Source organism: Branchiostoma lanceolatum, chromosome 2 (assembly GCF_035083965.1).
Source record: "Branchiostoma lanceolatum isolate klBraLanc5 chromosome 2, klBraLanc5.hap2, whole genome shotgun sequence".
NCBI classification, from domain to species: domain Eukaryota; kingdom Metazoa; phylum Chordata; class Leptocardii; order Amphioxiformes; family Branchiostomatidae; genus Branchiostoma; species Branchiostoma lanceolatum.
This window is the reverse complement of record NC_089723.1, coordinates 25,529,090-25,546,921: the sequence shown is the minus strand read 5'-3', so window position 1 is coordinate 25,546,921 and position 17,832 is coordinate 25,529,090. Positions and strand designations below refer to the sequence as shown.

The 17,832-nt window shown below is 43.6% G+C and overlaps 4 protein-coding genes across 4 annotated transcripts; 1 reads left to right on the top strand and 3 right to left on the bottom strand.

Moving 5' to 3' along the window:
- Positions 1 to 205: 205 nt before the first annotated feature.
- Positions 206 to 5,741, bottom strand: LOC136426953 (long-chain fatty acid transport protein 2-like). The gene is made up of 9 exons (XM_066415672.1): positions 4,528 to 5,741; positions 3,978 to 4,193; positions 3,569 to 3,728; positions 3,075 to 3,255; positions 2,708 to 2,951; positions 2,196 to 2,258; positions 1,596 to 1,794; positions 1,363 to 1,460; positions 206 to 1,169 (listed from the first exon to the last, which is right to left on the bottom strand). Exons 1-9 carry the CDS (start codon positions 5,012 to 5,014, stop codon positions 862 to 864), a joined length of 1,956 nt encoding a protein of 651 aa, XP_066271769.1. The 5' UTR covers positions 5,015 to 5,741; the 3' UTR covers positions 206 to 861.
- Positions 5,742 to 5,851: 110 nt separating this feature from the next.
- LOC136428193 (long-chain fatty acid transport protein 2-like) lies at positions 5,852 to 11,346 on the bottom strand. The gene is made up of 9 exons (XM_066417533.1): positions 10,733 to 11,346; positions 9,813 to 10,028; positions 9,433 to 9,591; positions 9,193 to 9,317; positions 8,744 to 8,938; positions 8,187 to 8,283; positions 7,725 to 7,923; positions 6,783 to 6,880; positions 5,852 to 6,396 (listed from the first exon to the last, which is right to left on the bottom strand). The coding sequence occupies exons 1-9, from the start codon at positions 11,214 to 11,216 to the stop codon at positions 6,089 to 6,091; spliced, it is 1,881 nt and encodes a 626-aa protein (XP_066273630.1). The 5' UTR covers positions 11,217 to 11,346; the 3' UTR covers positions 5,852 to 6,088.
- Positions 11,347 to 12,307: 961 nt separating this feature from the next.
- On the top strand, positions 12,308 to 14,522 carry LOC136428192 (uncharacterized). The gene is made up of 4 exons (XM_066417532.1): positions 12,308 to 12,676; positions 12,857 to 13,048; positions 13,522 to 13,717; positions 14,153 to 14,522. Exons 1-4 carry the CDS (start codon positions 12,436 to 12,438, stop codon positions 14,247 to 14,249), a joined length of 726 nt encoding a protein of 241 aa, XP_066273629.1. The 5' UTR covers positions 12,308 to 12,435; the 3' UTR covers positions 14,250 to 14,522.
- Positions 14,499 to 17,811, bottom strand: LOC136428191 (large ribosomal subunit protein mL39-like). Its single transcript, XM_066417531.1, has 2 exons — positions 17,487 to 17,811; positions 14,499 to 15,471 (listed from the first exon to the last, which is right to left on the bottom strand). Exons 1-2 carry the CDS (start codon positions 17,734 to 17,736, stop codon positions 14,741 to 14,743), a joined length of 981 nt encoding a protein of 326 aa, XP_066273628.1. The 5' UTR covers positions 17,737 to 17,811; the 3' UTR covers positions 14,499 to 14,740.
- Between the last annotated feature and the right edge of the window lie 21 nt (positions 17,812 to 17,832).

Sequence of the window (17,832 nt, the reverse complement as noted above, 5' to 3'; positions counted from 1 at the left end):
AATTCTTGCCATAATTTGTACCATGTACAATTGTCGTGCAATACAGTTCTTCTGTATTCTTCTGTATACGGTATGTGTGTGTGTATGTGTATGTGTGTGTGCCAAAGCTTGTGTGTGTGTGTGTGCGTCAATTTTCTAGCGACTTTCTTGTCACGAACAAAGTTTTGCATGCTCTATCATGACACATGCTTACTAGTACATCATCCTCCCTGATCCAAGTGTTTATTCACACAATCATCTTGTTACATTACACCATATTACACTACATTACGTATACATTACATTACTAGTATATTACACTACATCTCATTACTTGACACGTGCACAGTAAACTGAACCTGACAACCAGCATAATCAGAAACTGTCCAATTAAAGTAAACACTTTGCTCACTGTGTACATTTATCATTTGTCTATATATATTAATTGCCTATCATGAAAAAAGTAAACCACAGCAATGAAAGGCTGACTTAGTGCCCGATAGTACTCTATAAAAGTACGTCATATGTATAGAGTTCATATGGTTTTATACATACATGTACATAAATTTATATCGTTATCTAGTATCAATACCATCCCTACCACTTTCAGCAGCATAGCAAATTATAACGGTAGTGATATAGATACATACTTGTTTTCATTTTAGTGTTGTACATGTAAGGATACAAATGTTTGGGATATATAATATTGCCCCATGTTGTACTTTTGTCACACAATCAAATTAGTTACTACGGATATAACGTTAGCAGCACATCAGCATGATTAACATATGATAAGATTCTACACATTGACAAGCATTGTGTTTGTCTAAAATAGGGACTGTATTAGATCATATTTCCAACTACTTATTGTCAAAAACATTTTCAAAGTTTTGCCCTCCCTTCAGCGATCCTTTTGTACGCCTCCATGTCTAAGGTAACAAATGTCTTTCCCTGATTGTCCCGTACGTACAGCGGATCAGACACAACAGTGGGATCAAACCCTTCCTTGACTAGATCAACCTTCCTGTATTTAAAGGTCGGCGTGATGTCGGCGTTAGTTGAGAGGCGGAGGAAGATTGGTCGGGCGTAGGTCGGGAGACGGGACGACAGGTGGGTGAACATGGCCGACAGGTCAACCTGATGTCCCGGATGTTGCACGATAGCGGCCATTCCCGCTCGACCATCCTGACCTGTGAGTTCGAATCAAATATTTGATGTGTTTCAGTAAAAGTGTCTTACAACTGGTCTCTACCCTAATGATTCTTTACAAGATACCACTTGAAGAGGCCTAAACTTCCATGAAAGATTGTTGTTAAACGGCAAGGGGACTCATATCAGTCATGATACCTTTTGACTTAAAATAAAAGAACATTCACAATTTACCTGGAACTTTGACGCCGTAAACGTTAACCTCTTGCACTCCTTCCATCTCATGGAGAACCTCTGCTACTTCAGTAGTAGCTACATTCTCGCCTTTCCACCTGGAAAATATAGGACTCGGTTCAGAGCACGAAAAATACTGACCATGGTTCTTAAGAATACAAGGGTGACAAAGTTTCGACTTTCATCCCACACAACAAACAAACATACAAAGAAATACCGGGTAAAAACTTCACCTGAAGGTGTCTCCAAGCCTGTCCACAAAATACAAGTTGTAGTCCTTGTCACGTTTCAGCAGGTCTCCCGAATCAAAGAACACGTCACCGTCTTCGAAAACATCCCGTAGGATCTTCTTGTCTGTCTGCTGTCTGTTGGCCTTGTACCCATCAAAGGGCGAGGTGTCGTCGATGGGTGATACAAGCAAGCCTGGCTCGTCTGGGATGACGGGACAACAAATACATATGAAGAGAAAGGATGTAGACTTCACGTTGTTGGTCCGATAAAATGGTGATACCAATAAACGGAAAATGGCACACAAGGATTGCTAACTAGTCCAGAGAAGATCGAGGTATTTCTGAGTTCTAGGTAGTGCACAATTAATACATACTTCAGTTTCAGGTTTCCAGCAAAGTACATGTATTACATCGTCCGACAAAAGTCAGTGTTGAAGCAAACGCACCAAAAGATCATTTTTCTTCGACAGTATACTTAAGGTTTTAAAATGGATCGCCCTATCTTCTTAATCAAAAATCGTTAGAAAAGATTCCATACACATTCAAAGTCTGACCTTAAGAATATCGTTCTACCCAATGGCATCTTTCATGCGAAGATCTTACCTGTTTTGACATCTGTGCATCGTCCATTCTTGTCCCTCATAGGCATGTTTGTCTCGAGGTCCACTTTTAACAGGAAAATCGGTCTGTCACCTAGTTTCTTTGAATACAATTTGTAAGCTGTAGTTAAGAAACGTCAACAGCGATAGAATACGTCCATTTTTGTTGCAGTTGTACTTATCCATACAGTCAAAACCATTTACAGTGTGCTGTAGGTCTATATGCATACTCGATGATGAAACTAGACAGAATGGGAGAGTGCTGATAGCGGCACAAAACATCATCCAATCGAGCTCGAGATTAGAGCAAGTAAAACACAGACACATTTGATCTGGCTATAGACATCTAAAACATTTATGTCTCTTTTCGTACTAAAACGTGTCTCATACTAGGTCACAATAGTATATATGGCCTCCGTCGGTCAATATTGACCATGGTAAAATCCTAATTCACATCTGCCCTTCAGCATCGGCTATGGCTAAACAGTCCTATGCGAGAATGTCGGTCTCTGCCACGTAGGTCATATGTGTAAGCTGACTCAGCTCTATTGCAAACAGTACCTACCCTTAACAGCGGTGACGCCACGCCGATAGAACCCTTCTTGTTGGTTAGATTTATGAAGAAGACGTTTCCTTCGGACGCACCGTACGTCTCCACGATTTCCGGGACCCCAAACCTGTCCTGGAACTCTCCCCAGACATCCGGCCGCAGACCGTTACCGATCGCAAGGCGAACGTTGTTTTGCCGATCATTCGGGCGCTGGGAACACACAGGCGTAGCTTTGATTGGCTTGGAGGGTCACGTCACATGAGATTTGGCTTACAGGAGACTTGAAAGTATGTAGAATTTATAGTATGCTATAGCACAAGTTAAGAAAATTACCTTGGGTTGTAGACAGAGATATCGCAGAAGTTCTCCGATGTAAGGAATCACGGAGGCGTTATACTTCCGACAGTCGTCCCAGAACTGTCTGGCTGAAAACTTCCGAGTCAATGCTAAGGTGGCACCTGAATGGAATAAAAAAAACTCATTGTTAAACGAGAATTTGTAATTAGACACGCAACTGGAAGATGATCTGGCCTATCTTTTTCTAGGCCAATCGTTTCAAGGTATACAAATCAAGATATGCATAGGTGTAAAAGGCAAACGGGCCAACTCATACGGATATCGCAAGATATAAAACCACAAAGGCGAATTGACGTTCCGAGTATCTGATCTACTGATCTAGCGCAAAAGACATGCAACCACTTCTCTGTGCTTCATCACGCAGGAATTTGCAATGAAGAATGAAAATAAATAAATAAAAAACTAGTTAAAATTACATTATTACCTTTCACGTTGTAAACCAAACTACTGTGTCGGATTGTATGCAACACCTGCCTTGCTCGATCACACCTCCCATCATCCCGAAAGCGTTGGAATGGTAGAGCGGTAAAGCGATATACATAGTCTCCTCTCGTCTCAGTCCAGCATACACAGGTCCCATCGAGAATTGTACCATCTTCCTGTGGCTGAACACAGCGGCCTTGGGCAAACCTTTGGGACAAATTTGAAAAAAAAATTGTTCCTCCTTTTTTGTAATTAGTCCATTTTGATTTTGATATGGATGACATCCGCGCGCGCATCAATTTTCGTCCGTTTCCACAATAAAAGACCTTTTCGGTCATATTGTGAATTATACAAAGCAGCTGCAAAATTAGAAAATATATGCTGTAACAATTGCAACGGAAAACGAGACGTAATGAACAAGAGAGAAAAGCTATGTAGGCAGTGTAAAATAAATACCTGTGGTTCCAGATGTGTAGATGTAACATATTGGGTCGTTTGCTGTGACTGTTTCCCGCAGTTTGAAGGGAATTGTTTCATCGGAAGCTCTTTTGACTCTGTCGTCCAATGAGAGAAAGCCTTTGAGAGGTGCTTTGTCTCCCTGCAGCCAGATCGTCGCACCTTCCTCCTGCAATTCTGCCAAGATCTCCAAGGCGGCGTCAAGGAGATCGTCGTCTGATAACAAATAGCAAACAGAATTGATTACCTGTGCGCAAATATCAGCCCCGACAATGAAGAGGTCAAAGGTTATTCTAAAGCACCCTGCCATCTGACATTTCGCTCTTAACGATTTCTCGATTTGAGGTAAATTGTCACCTGGTTGCGTCTTTACCCACCTCTCGGGAGCAGAAAAAGTTAACAGTGTTTTTTTTATATTTCTTTGTTGTCCATTATGTGTCAAGGAGGCTGATTGCGTGGCTTTTCGGCCAGGTCAAGAACTTAAAAAGTTATAGAAAGTACAGCTTCTTTCACTGCTATCACTTTAATATCGACGTATTTCTGTGATTACCTTTCCCCACGATGAGTGTTTTCGTCTCCGCCACCTTGAAGCAGTGCAGTAGTGACTTGGTCCTCAGGTTGGTGTTCAGGAACGCCATCTTCACCCCCAACTTGGCCAGTCCTAGGACGGTCCAGATGAAGGCCGGCTCGTTGTAGATCAACATGGCGACGGTGTCCCCGCACCTGTAGCCCTCCCCCCGGAAGAAGTTAGCCACCTTGTTGGACATGACGTCCATGTCCTTGTAGGTGTAGACTTCATCCTCGAACAGGAGGAAGGGCTTGTCGGGCTGGAGCTGAACCTGGTGCAGGAAGCGGTCCACTATGGTGACAGGCGGCTCTGCCGATAGGTACTGACGTGTTCGGCTCTGTGGCTCCATAGCTCTTCGTATTACCTTTATATCTCGCCATAGGTTTGGGTATACGATGCTGGCCGCTACTAACGCAGAGGAGACGCCGCCAACAGCAGCATACAGGACTCCTTCCAGTGGTTTCATCATTAAGTTAGAGCTGTTTTCGCGCTCAATGTTTTGGTGCCGGAGTGCTCACCCTTGGTCATAGGGACCTTTGACCCATTGTACTTTTCAGGGCCAAGTTCAGTGGCCATCGGACATTGTGCAATAAGTATCAATGAAGTCTCTCCGTGCTACAAATATTTCAATTGAAGGATAATGCAGCCAGCAACTAATTCAGTACCGCACTTTCATACGTTGAATCAACTCGTTAGAAGTCTGTCAGCGTTGTTGGAATGCAACCCTGCTTATGGTCCGATCACCCTGATATATGTACTCGCGAGTGGTCCACCAACTAGTACTTATATCAACGTAGGTCAGAAAACAGTCCGAGTCTGTGTTTAAACAGAATTATTCACCCTGATTCTCATTGTAAATCAATTTCGCGAGTACTCGCAGGTTATGAGCTTTTCAGAACATAAGTTTGCATAGACCCCATTTTGAAGAAGTCTGAAATTACATGTGAGCGCTCAACCGACAACTCAACAGACCTGTATTTGTTATTTGTCTATCTCCGGCACTACCTTCTTACAGCGTAACACGCTAGCTTTTAGATGCAGGCGCGGAGACTGATTATATCACTTGAATCCATCCTAAAATTGTACGTAATGAAGGAGTAGCAACGAGATGATAGAGATATCAAAGTTTGCTTTACTTTGATATCAAACGCCCGGCAGTTTGACAGCATGATGCCCTTTCCCAATCAAACCTGTACGTGCGGAATGTATGCATATATATTTGTGATCTTTTAGCAGTGCTTCCTATTGTCATAATAGATACTAGCTGTCACAAAAACAAAAAACAGGGTGACAAAAAGACGAAACCTAAAGTAAAACTTTTATAATCAATAGATAACAGAGGCGTGTCATTGTCAGGTTCGTCGAAAAATGTTCCAACACGATTTTTAATTAAATCCAATTGTTGACCTGCGAACGATGTGTTATTTGTAAATTACAATAATGATTGCACATTTTGCTACCAAAGTCAAGTAACGTGTTCAGACTGCCTATAGCGCTTATATCCCAGCTTTGATGCTACATCTTGGCATGAATGACTCAATAGTTACAACTTGGCCTTCCCAAGAGCAATCCTCCTGTACAGATCCAGGTCTAGAGGTACATAAGTCTTTTGATCATCGTCCCTGAAGTAAAGTGGGTCGCTAACTTGAGTCGGGTCAAACCCCTCCTTTACTAATTGCATCTTTTGCTGCTTCATAGTCCTGGTGACGCTGATCTCACTGGTCAGTCGGAGAAACAGGGGCCTGGCGTAGCTGGGCAGGCGGGAGGAGATGTGAGCGTACCAGCCGGAAAGGTCCGCACGCGAATCTTTGGAAACCACGATGGCGGCCATCCCTGCTCTTCCGTCAGAACCTGCAGACACGGTTGTACAAAGAAAGAACATATACTATTAGGCACATTTCTTGAACTGACTCTAGCGACAAATTGAATGTAAATCCTAACCCATTTTACCAAACACTTGCACTGCAACTAAGCATAACCCTGCCTCGATATTACGTTGCCCCTCCCTACCAATATACCTAATCACGATTGGGTAACATCCATTCAACTCTAAAATCAACGGTCTACCAGAGAATAGATGTCCCTTTGTCCACCTGTAGATTAAAGTGCACATGTACATGTACATGTACTGTCCACTGGGTAGGTCTACGCATGCTTCAGAGTAGCTGATAATAATCAGATTGTAACAAGTTTGATTCAAAACAATTTCAAGTTTGTGTTCTTTACTGAACACGTACCCGGCACTTTCACACCGTACACGTTAACCTCGTCGACGCCCTGCATGTCATGCAAGACTTGGGCAACTTCTGTGGTGGCCACGTTCTCACTTTTCCACCTAAAAGAGAAGAGATTTCAGTCGTTTTAGTGTTTAGCTACAAAGTTCCGTTCACCTAAGTTATTAATCAGCACGGACTTTTTAAAATTGCAAAGAACTTAGACGGGAACATTCTTTACTTTCATTTGCAAAGATACGAATACGAATAAAATACTGGCAAGAAGATGTAACGTAACATGACCTATTTACGTGCAGAACCTATTTACGTCCGGTTTGGCTCATGTCCACATGTCACGGTGTATTATGCCAAAGCCTGTTCTCATGAGCAATAAAGAACATCATAAGTATGATCCTTAGCCATCTCTTTAATTTTTGCACAGCAAAACATAATGGCCATGCGCTGACCACGTGAACGCCACGTGCCGCGCATGTGGGGGGAATTTACAAATAAACATTGTTTTTTTCCTTCGCGTTAAGCAAGTGGCCGGACAGACATAGTGATTTTATTATCATTTGTCTGCAGACTACTTTGGACAGTTACTGTGCATTTTTTTCTGGTCTATATTTTTCCAGCATAGCGCTAGAAGGGAAAAGACCGAGGTGGACGATAATGGGTTACCCTAGCACAATTCTTCATCATATACCTAAGTATAAATACATGCTCGCACGGCGTTAAATAGGCGGAGAAAAACTTACAGACCATGCATTTTCTTTTTAGAAGAGCTGATATTTCTGACCATGGGTTTAACATTTGGCTCTGTCCGTGCGGTTTTAAGATAAATACGTTTTGAATAAATCGGACGTAAATTGGTTATGTTACGTTACCTGTAGTAGAAGTGTAGGTTAGTGTTCTAAATGTATTTAGCTTGATTAACAAACAAATCCATAAGCCCGGAGTTCCTACCTAAAAGTGTCACCCAGCCTGTCTACGAAGTACACATGGAAGTCCTTGTCCACTTTCATCAGGTCCCCGGTATCAAAGTACATGTCGCCTTTCTTGAAGACGTCCCGCAGGACCTTCTTCTCCGTCAGCTCTTTGTCTCCCTTGTAGCCTTGGAATGGGACTGCTTTGCTGATGGGACAGATCAGCAACCCTGGTTCTCCTGTAGGGACATATGGAGTTTGGTTGTGAGTTGTAGCCCATTGAATGGTGTGCTGTTACAACTATCTGTCCATGGGACGCAAGTGACGGGTGCAGAGTAACAGAGCAAAAATGTTCCAAGTGTTTTATCGACTGACCCAACGAAATGCTTGAACTTCGTCTCAGAACCTTAATTGCACGTTATAATTGATCACATACTCTTGTCTTGCATGTTTAGATTTTCACTTACGATATTGATTTGAAAAATGAACATCATGAACTCACCGGTTTGCACTTTAATGCAAAAGCCGTTGTTATCTCTGATTGGTTGTCCCGTTGCCAGATCCACTTTTAAGAAGTACAGTGGACACGGGGTGGTGTTCTAAACAGTTGAGCAGAAAGTCGAACAAAAACTTGACAAACCATTATCAGTCATTGGAAATAAAGTGTGCCCTAGATAAAATTCTAAAAAATTTAAAAGCAAATGCAGACGTTTGATTCTAGGTGAAGGTTCTGTGCCACCATTTGGACAGAGCTTGAGAATGACACTTGATTATTTATCACATCTATTTAGTTCCTAAGATAATTTCAGGTCAGAAAACGTGATAGTCGGAAAAGTTGTGATATTTTGTTCGCATGGTTATCACATCGTCTATACCATTAGTAGAAAATGAGATAGAGGGGGTGCTAACTCATTTTTTCACTAGTAGACAGATTTAATCATCCTCTTACTAGAAAATTAATGAGATAGAACCCCCTCCAACTCATTTTTTTCATGCCGACCACAGAAAGTGCTACAATCATATTGACTCAATAATCAAAGAGTCCGATATACACCCTACCTGTATCAAAGGGGGCACCATGCCCACAGAGCCCCTCTTGCCGGTGATGTTCATCAGCCTGATGTTACTCTCCGTGGCGCCGTAGAACTCCACGATCTGCCCGATGCCGAACCTGTCCTGGAACTCCTTCCACACGTCCGCCGCCAGACCGTTCCCCAGCGCCGCACGAACCTTGTGGTCTCTGTCGTTCGAACGCTTGAACAGAAAAAATGTAGTAAAAACATAAAAATCTATTTAAAAAACAACAGTATTCTGTCAGAAAATTGTGGTGAGACGATTCAACCTTTATCAAAGTATCATATCAAAATGTAATGTGTCCAAAGATGAATTCCGTTGACTTTCACACAGCCTTTTTAAAGGGTTTGTTTAAAAACAAAATTGATGAAACAACGAACAGAATTGACTAAGAGATCGAATAAATGAACAGTTTGTATGAAATGTCTACACACCTTCGGTTGCACGCATAGATACCGCAACATTTCTCCAATGTACAGGAGCAGGGTGACATTGTGTTTTCGACAATCGTCCCAATAGTGACTCGCAGAGAACTTCCTTGCCAACGCTATGGTTGCACCTACATGTAAGTAGCAAGAGAGGGAAAACGGTTAGATGATGATTGTGTGGCTAGGTATCAAGTACAGCTGTGTCGTTACTGGACGTCCCGGTGGTAATGAACGTGAAAGTCTTACCGTGCTCTATAACAGTTGTAAGGCCCACGCCGAAGGCACTGGAGTGATACAAAGGAGTGACGACATACACCACGTCACTAGAACGGATCCCCGCAAAGGTAAACATGAATGATGCCTTTGTCGCCTTCTCGTAGCTGTAGATCGCAGCTTTAGGTAGACCTGTGGGTGGAACGGGATAACAGTAACAGTTCTGGTACTGTCAAGAAATAATGTCGAATTTCAACGGGAATTTCATGTAGAGTCTTCATATAGATTCGATTTTCAAAGAGCCATATTGAGTAAATAAATATATTAGCGTTCAGCTTCGAGTCATACATTACTTTATTGGAAGGCTGCTCTTGAATTTTTCAATAGATAAAACGTTCATATCTAAGCATTACCAGTTGTGCCAGAGGTGTTGATGTAGGCAAGAGCATCATTCCCTGAGACGGAAGATCTCAGCTTGAATGGGATTGGCCGAGCTGACGAAGTCTCAATTTTTTCGTCCAATGATAGGATGCCTTCTGGCGGATTTGCGTTTCCTTGCACCCAGATGCTTACGCCTTGTTCTTTTAGATGCGGCAGGATTTCTAAGGTTGCCTCAAGTAAACCAACTCCTGGAATAACAGTACAAAAAATACCAGTTGGCCGTAGTTTTCCCAAATTCCCATAGATACGTGATGCATACACAACGAAACATAGCTATTAAACGGGGGCAATCTTTTCAGATGGAAGTTGTCACGGCCTATTCGGGGCATAAAGAACAGTGTTTTGGGTCATCGGAAGCGGGATAGACCTCAACCAGTTCATCAATGTATTAAGAGGTGCATATTTGGCCTAAGTATACGAATAGGCCTAACGCAGGAGACACAGACACAACAAACATGTTGACCTTTTGACTTCTTCGGCCCCGCCCCCTTTTAGAAGTAAACAATGTTCTTTTGTTAAATGGCTTACTAGCCTCTACCAGTCTCCGTGGGTCGCTGGGAAAATAGTAGAAATTGGCCAAATAGAGTCAAATTGTATGAAGGGAGTCGGCTACGGAGAGAGGGTCCAATAGATGGGAATGTTATCCTCCATGGCCAAAGTCCCCGGCAAATCTATTTCCGACGCGGTTAGTCTGGTAGAGACTATGGCTTACACTGAATGACCTCTAAAAGTAATACCATTACTCATTTGCCTTGATGATAGCAAATACAGCGACAAGGTATCTGCGTTGCCAGCCATAAAATCACCTATATCTGCAAGGTAGAGAAATCTATGACCTTCGACCCTTATGGGATGTCAAAGCCTGAAGAAACTTTTCTCTAAGTTCACTGACCTTGTCCCACGATGAGTGCCTTTGCCTCCGAGACGTTGAAGCAGTGCAGTAGTGACTTGGTCCTCAGGTTGGTGTTCAGGAACGCCATCTTCACCCCCAACTTGGCCAGTCCTAGGAAGGTCCAGATGAAGGCCGGCTCGTTGTAGATCAACATGGCGACGGTGTCTCCGCACCTGTAGCCCTCCCCCCGGAAGAAGTTGGCCACCTTGTTGGACATGACGTCCATGTCCTTGTAGGTGTAGACTTCATCCTCGAACAGGAGGAAGGGCTTGTCGGGCTGGAGCTGAACCTGGTGCAGGAAGCGGTCCACTATGGTGATCGGCGGTTCGACTGAAATATACTTGGCCACCTGTTTGGACGCACGGTTAGAGATCCACAGGTAGCGCAGGTCCTGCCACAGGGACGGATACAGAACCCTGGTGGCCACCAGGGCCGTGGACACACCCCCGACTGCTGCATACAGCGCGCCGCCAGCTGGCTTCATGTTTACCTCAGGTTTCTATACTGGGGATAAAACACTGGAGCTGGAGTAGCGCTGAGATGCTCATGTGTCATACGGTACGCCGGCTTTTGACCCACTTTGTGTCGGTTATTCATTCACCATGTCTTGTTTGACGAGCCTTCATGACCGCAAGGCTACCATGGCCTCCGACCGGCCGTATTTCATCATGTTGCCGATAAATAGGACTACATGTATGTTGCTTTAGATAGAAAGAATGAGTGGATGAATGGATGAACGAATGAATGAATGACAAATAGATAAATGAAATCTCCAAGAAAAAGAAAAAGGTGAATGTTACGAGAACATTCTTCAAACAGTGACTTAGGAAAGGTTAGCGAAATACACACCTCCAAATTTTCGACGACTCCTGTCCGTCTTGTTCACGGAGTGGCCTAGTCTCGCGAGAACACTAGGCCACTCCGTGAACAAGACGGACAGGAGTCGTCGAAAATTTGGAGGTGCGTATTTCGCTAACCTTTCCTAAGTCACTGTTTGAAGAATGTTCTCGTAACTGTCATGAAACGTGACTGATGAATTTATTCAACGAAAAAGGTGAATGAAAGGGTGTTTTGGTTCATCACAGTCTCGTACTCCGATCAGTTTTATAGCAATGGAAAGCAAAGTGATGGTAAAACCAAAAGCCAATGGGGTTTTAAATCTCCTTGTCTTAACGGCATGTATCTGAATGACGGATAAACATAACGCTTTACATTAACTTAAATAGAGCTTACAGTAGTTATCTCATGCTGGGCGTCAATTTAAAGTTGGCGCTAAGTTTGTTTTCTTTCTCAGTTTTATGTTAGTCCCCCATTGACTCACATACACATCTATGTTTTGACCAGAAGTACTGATTTTATCCGCGGGTACCTCTTGACTTTATCCGCGGGTACCTCTCGACTGATAACAACTGTAGTATTACGTGAATTTAAATTTTCTATAACAAACTTCTCTTCTAGGACACTAGTACGTCGTTGACCGAAGGTTGACCCGATCCGACCAAAGGTAACGCACACGAATCTGTGCTGTGATTTGATTGGTTGGCTTTGGCTCACCCTTGTATCCTGACAAAGTGCAGATGGATACAACATTTCTGAGAAGCTCGTCGGAACGACGCGAGTGCTTCCTGGGAAGGTCGTTCAGTGACAAAAACAGTCCGTAGTATTTCTTTTACATCACTAAGTCAGTGATCATAGCTACGGCTATGGCTTCAACACGGTTTTTCTTGAATACGCTTGTCTTCCTTCTGGGCTGCAGTGTCGTTTCTTGCTCTGTACAAGACACGGCGGTAGATGAAGTAGAGGGCCAGACAGAGGACTGCCTTACGGTGACGTATTGTCCGAGAACAGCCACCGTATGTACAGACGGAGCACTGGTGCAGAAGGTCTTGGCGGACATGCTAGGACGCCTGGGCAGGACGGAGCAAGTGGTGCAGGCACAAGCGGGTAAGAAACTTTTTAAAGTACCTTTCTCAGTTACGAGGACAAGTTAGAACATACTGTCCATTTCCTAATGCTCATTTGGCAGGCGAAGAAAATGGGGTCGACACAGTGCAAGTGTTGTAAATTGTATTATGATTTGAAAATAAAGTTTTGAAAATATTTTTGTATCATTTTACTGTTCAGAGCTCATCGGGACCCTCACAGAGAAAACAGCATCTGTGGAAGCTGAACTTAGTGAGCTCAAACAACAGACTGACGACGCTGTCAATAAAACTAGCAAACTGTGCTGTTCCGAACTGCATAGTCAGCTGACGCAGAGCGATGACCTGGCCTCCAAAATCAAGGACGACCTCTGTGGCACGTCGCCAAGTCTTGGTATGACCCTTGTTTTCTCCTAATTCAAACAGTCTGAGGATGACTGAGAATTGTTCTGTAATAACTGAATATGTAGTTGTCAAGAGTTTGATATGTTGTTCCATGGCATGGTCATGTTTGAATAAAGGTTAAAATAAAGGCTTTTAAAAAATAGTCAGAAAAGGATCAACTAGCCGCTAGGGGGCCCAAACCTACACCACTTTTTCATGACAACAAAAGCTGTCCAGTACAAAAGATATGAAAACTCGAAGCTCTGCTGCAGTACCAAGGAAAGCTGCCAGGAGACCAATAATAACCCTTGACCTTTATCTTCCCAAGACCTACCCACGTAACAAATATTATCACCACAAATATCCGCAACGCAAACACATACACACACAGACACTCAGACATGCCAAAAACAATATATCTCCAGTTTTCACAGAGGTAATAAAATGGACAATCATCATCACAGTCTGACCCATCTGTAACAGGTCACATCTTCCACACAACTTCACCGGCTGGCTCCTACAAGTATGACTATGAGGAGGCAGTGCAGGCCTGCTCCGAACAGAATGCAAGTCTGGCCTCCTACCACCAGCTGTATGAAGCATGGCAGGATGGACTGGAGCTGTGTTCCTGTGGCTGGCTGTCAGATGGGACATCCAGATATCCCATGCAGACTGGCAAGTAAGGATAGGTCTTAGTCTGACATGCTCAGGGTAAAGGTGGGACTTGGTCAAGCTGTTTAAAGGATATAACAAAGATAAAGATACAAATGCACTATTGTGTCAGTAGTGACCTGGATGTAGCCTGGAATCCAGACCTGTTATAGCTCCTGAGTCTCGGGAGCTATAATAGGTTTGGATTCCAGGCTAACCTGGATGTTGTTGCAATGTTCACCTTTGATCTGTTTTTTTACATGATTTTAGTCCTCTCTGCAATAGTGTCTGGAAGGTCTTTTGCAAGTTGTAGTTTTAGTTCAAAAGGCAGTGCTGTGAAATCACTCTACCTGGCAAAGGTATTAACAACGTGATGATGATGTACTGTGTTCTGCAGCTGACATTTCATTCACCACCATAAAGAACATGTCATGCATTGATTTAATTATCTTTTAACACACAGGCATGGATGTGGAGATGGTCGTAAAATCAATACCTGTGCCTGGGCACCCAACACCTGGAACGCCTGGTGCTTCAAGAACTTAGACATATGTGACTAGCTGCCATTGGCTCTCATACTAATTCACTTAAGAGAGTAACACCACGTCTAAGGTCCAATCCATGAGATGAAAATGACAATTTGTGTGACACAACACTGTTGAACACATTAGATATATTAATTAGAATGACTGATGTACTTGTAGCCAAAATGTATTAAGCAGTAAATTCATCAATATCAAAGGAGCGTCTTGGTTTAGCACTGACTTAGATGTATGTACAACACCACAATACAAAATAAAGAAATGCTGTTTTCCAGTAACTGTTTTATTACATTTGATTTCTATCCAAAATTAAGTGCTGGTACAGTACCTTTATAGGAAGCCCCATTTATGTTTATGACATACATGGTCAGGAGTTTCCATATTGAGAATGAGTCTTCTTATCAAAAGATGATTCACATGTCTGTTTGTATATATCTGCAAACTAAACAAAAATACATCCTCAATTTTGACATGAAAAAAAAGGTTTCTTCATAAAGACTATGTTAACATTATGCTGCCAAACTTCTAGTCTCCCTCAATGACTCCTCTGCCCCTGCAGTACTCAGGTCTCCCACTAGGGGGACACTAGCCCTCTTTACCAATCTGTTCCACACGCTGTTGTGGAGATAGAAGTCATGGGGAAGGGCTACAGCCTGCACACGGTACAGCCCACCCGGGAGCTCATGTATCCCTGCTACAGTAAACATCGACACTAAACTTGACTTTGACATCATTGGTCCATCATGGATATCAATAAACTTGCCCATTCTGTACAGAGTGACTCTACCTCCCCGTACCCTCTCCTCTACCTCACGCTGCTTGTACTGGTTATGCTGAAACAGTCTGAGAGCCAGGCTAGGGTCCACTTCAAGTCTCTCAAAAGGCATGTCCTTGGACTTCATAGTGATTGCAGAAAGACTCAGGGAACGAAGGTTATCTTTAGTTGGTGTCCAGTTCTTCAGGCCCAGGTCTACATCGTATACAAACATGCCCTTAATGATGGGGAGTTCAGGAGCGCGAGAGAGTTGTACGTAAAAAGTGTCCTTGAATGCCGTCTCCATCACTGCTCCGAGAATGAGGGCACAGGAGCGCCAGTACGCCTTGTTGGCCTCCTCTGGGTCCTCGTCACGGAAGCGCATGAAGCTCAACTCACAGTCTTCCGTCAGGGGTCGCCACATGTCCCAGGGTTCACCATTCACCAGGGCAAGGGCAGAGTGCTTGGTGTAGGTTTCACTGATGTCTGTAAAGGTGGTTAATGTGACAAATTAGAGAACTCACACAAGCAAGTTCATCATCATTAACATCATCATCACAACATTATCCAGGTAAAGGATATACTTACTTTAAATATTTCTTTTGATTGTTTGGTTTTCAAGATGAATCTTCTTGTACTATCTAAGCAAATCATCCACACTAGATTTCAAACCCTAAATGAATGAAAGCCATGGTCAATCTAGATGAGTTTTCCAAACAGAAGCTGGGAGTGGAAAAATAACTAAACCCACGCCTTGAGAGTGACCCCCCACCCCCGCCCAAAGCTGTTGGCATGTTGCCAACGGTAACAAACAAACCTACAGCCACACCACATAAATGTGGCAAGTCTACGAAAACCACGCCTTCCGCACTGGTATTCCAGTGCTGAATCAACGGACGAATCGGCCTCAGCACTGGTTTTCCAGTGCTGACGAAAGTTCAGCACTCGTTTTCCAGTGCTGAAGAAAGTTCAGCACTCGTTTTCCAGTGCTGAAGAAAGTTCAGCACTCGTTTTCCAGTGCTGAATCGCTGTATTCCAGTGCTGAGTTTCTTTCAGCACTCGTTTTCCAGTGCTGAAACTTGTCTCAGCACTCGTTTTCCAGTGCTGATTGGAGTTCGGCACTCGGTTACCAGTGCTGAATGCGCGACAGAGCAGCGGTGCCAGGTCACGGGTCATGTCAAAGGTCATTCAGCACTGGTTACCCAGTGCTGAAACCGCCGTCAGCACTGGAACCGAGTGCTGATGTACAAAAACCACGCCTTCAGCACTGGATTTACCAGTGCTCGGGGACAATTCAGCACTGGAAAACGAGTGCTGAAAAATCCCCAGCACTGGAAAACGAGTGCTGAAAAAAACTCAGCACTAGAAAACGAGTGCTGAAGTATTTTCAGCACTGGTAACCGAGTGCTGATGTACAAAAGCCACGCTTTCCGCACTGGATTTACCAGTGCTCGGGGACAATTCAGCACTGGAAAACGAGTGCTGAAAAATCCCCAGCACTGGAAAACGAGTGCTGAAAAAAACTCAGCACTGGAAAACGAGTGCTAAAAAAAACTCAGCACTAGAAAACGAGTGCTGAAGTGTTTTCAGCACTGGAACGTTTTTCTTACCAGTGCTGAGAGAAGTATTAGTCGTAAGAAGTGCCGCATGGTCACTTGAACTTACTTACTTTGTGATTCATTTAGAATAAACAATGATCAACTTTATTCCGACACAATTTTGTCATCTTGTTCATTGTGTAATTGTATAGTAGATATAGGTATGAGGGATGTGTCAAATAAACAACTTTATTTATTTATATCTGGTCATAAGTTGTATCTTTGTTTCGTGATTGTGATGTGCGATACAGCTCTTTTGGGAGAGATTTGGGTGGCCCTGAAAAGGACCGGTGGTTCTGATATTCTACTCGAAGAGCGGAGGAGAAGGAGAAGGAGAAGAAACCTGAAAAAAGCAACATGTTTCGTTGGCGAAACATAATGACGTTGCAGTTACCCTTTAACCTCTGGCCCACCGGAAGATCTTACTCAAAAGTCGGTCGCGTCGAGGATTTATAGTCAGAGCAGCGTCAGAGCACTTTACCCCGGTAATATAGAAATTGAAATATGTCATAGATATGCGCTATGGATAAATTTCAGTGAATAGACCGGAAAAATACTACGTTTTAAAATCGCAAGTAAGTCACCGCCGTAACGTATCTCAGCACTAGTTTTCCAGTGAGGAATATTTGTCAGCACTTGGTTTCCAGTGCCGAAGCTTGTCTCAGCACTCGGTTTCCAGTGCTGACGTCGAGTTCTCCAGTGCTGAACTCCATTCAGCACTGGTTTTCCAGTGCGGAACTAAACTCAGCACTGGTTTTCCAGTGCTGAACTAAACTCAGCACTGGTTTTCCAGTGCTGAACTAAACTCAGCACTGGTTTTCCAGTGCTGAAGCCACTTTCAGCACTGGAACCGAGTGCTGAAAAAGGAGAGCGTGGTTTTCGTAGTTTTGCAGAAGTACTCACGCATGGCGCAGTGGTAGGGTGTGGACAGGTTCTTGTTCATGATGAAGGTGCCGGGGTCGTTGGGGCCCACGTGAACGACCTCGATTTTCTCCAGCCGCCGCACCATGCCCTGCTGTCGCCGCTTTTCCTCCTCGAAAATGTCATTCCTGTACTCTGTAACCAGGGCGTTGGTTACCCTTTCAGTGCTACAGTATCTTCTGTGCACGATATACCTTACGGAAGGCCGAATTAAGGCTTTTAACCGAGACATTTCGGTGCACTTCTTACGCTTATTCTTGCACTAGTCGCCCTCCCACCTTGGGCGATTAGGGGTCACGGCGCATGCGAAGTGGGGGTAAATTAGTCT

Excerpts from the sequence above, each read along its gene's own strand:
- LOC136426953 (XM_066415672.1), bottom strand. The coding sequence starts at position 5,014 with ATGATGAAACCACTGGAAGGAGTCCTGTATGCTGCTGTTGGCGGCGTC. Across the intron at positions 1,461-1,595 it reads AGGCTTGGAGACACCTTCAG|GTGGAAAGGCGAGAATGTAG; the intron begins GTGAAGTTTTTA and ends TATATTTTCCAG. Across the intron at positions 1,170-1,362 it reads TTACGGCGTCAAAGTTCCAG|GTCAGGATGGTCGAGCGGGA; the intron begins GTAAATTGTGAA and ends TCGAACTCACAG.
- LOC136428193 (XM_066417533.1), bottom strand. The coding sequence starts at position 11,216 with ATGAAGCCAGCTGGCGGCGCGCTGTATGCAGCAGTCGGGGGTGTGTCC. Across the intron at positions 8,939-9,192 it reads ATCTATGCGTGCAACCGAAG|CGTTCGAACGACAGAGACCA; the intron begins GTGTGTAGACAT and ends TTTCTGTTCAAG. Across the intron at positions 6,881-7,724 it reads AGGCTGGGTGACACTTTTAG|GTGGAAAAGTGAGAACGTGG; the intron begins GTAGGAACTCCG and ends CTTCTCTTTTAG.
- LOC136428192 (XM_066417532.1), top strand. The coding sequence starts at position 12,436 with ATGGCTTCAACACGGTTTTTCTTGAATACGCTTGTCTTCCTTCTGGGC. Across the intron at positions 13,049-13,521 it reads TGGCACGTCGCCAAGTCTTG|GTCACATCTTCCACACAACT; the intron begins GTATGACCCTTG and ends CATCTGTAACAG. Across the intron at positions 13,718-14,152 it reads TATCCCATGCAGACTGGCAA|GCATGGATGTGGAGATGGTC; the intron begins GTAAGGATAGGT and ends TTTAACACACAG.
- LOC136428191 (XM_066417531.1), bottom strand. The coding sequence starts at position 17,736 with ATGTCTCGGTTAAAAGCCTTAATTCGGCCTTCCGTAAGGTATATCGTG. Across the intron at positions 15,472-17,486 it reads ACCCTACCACTGCGCCATGC|ACATCAGTGAAACCTACACC; the intron begins GTGAGTACTTCT and ends CCACCTTTACAG.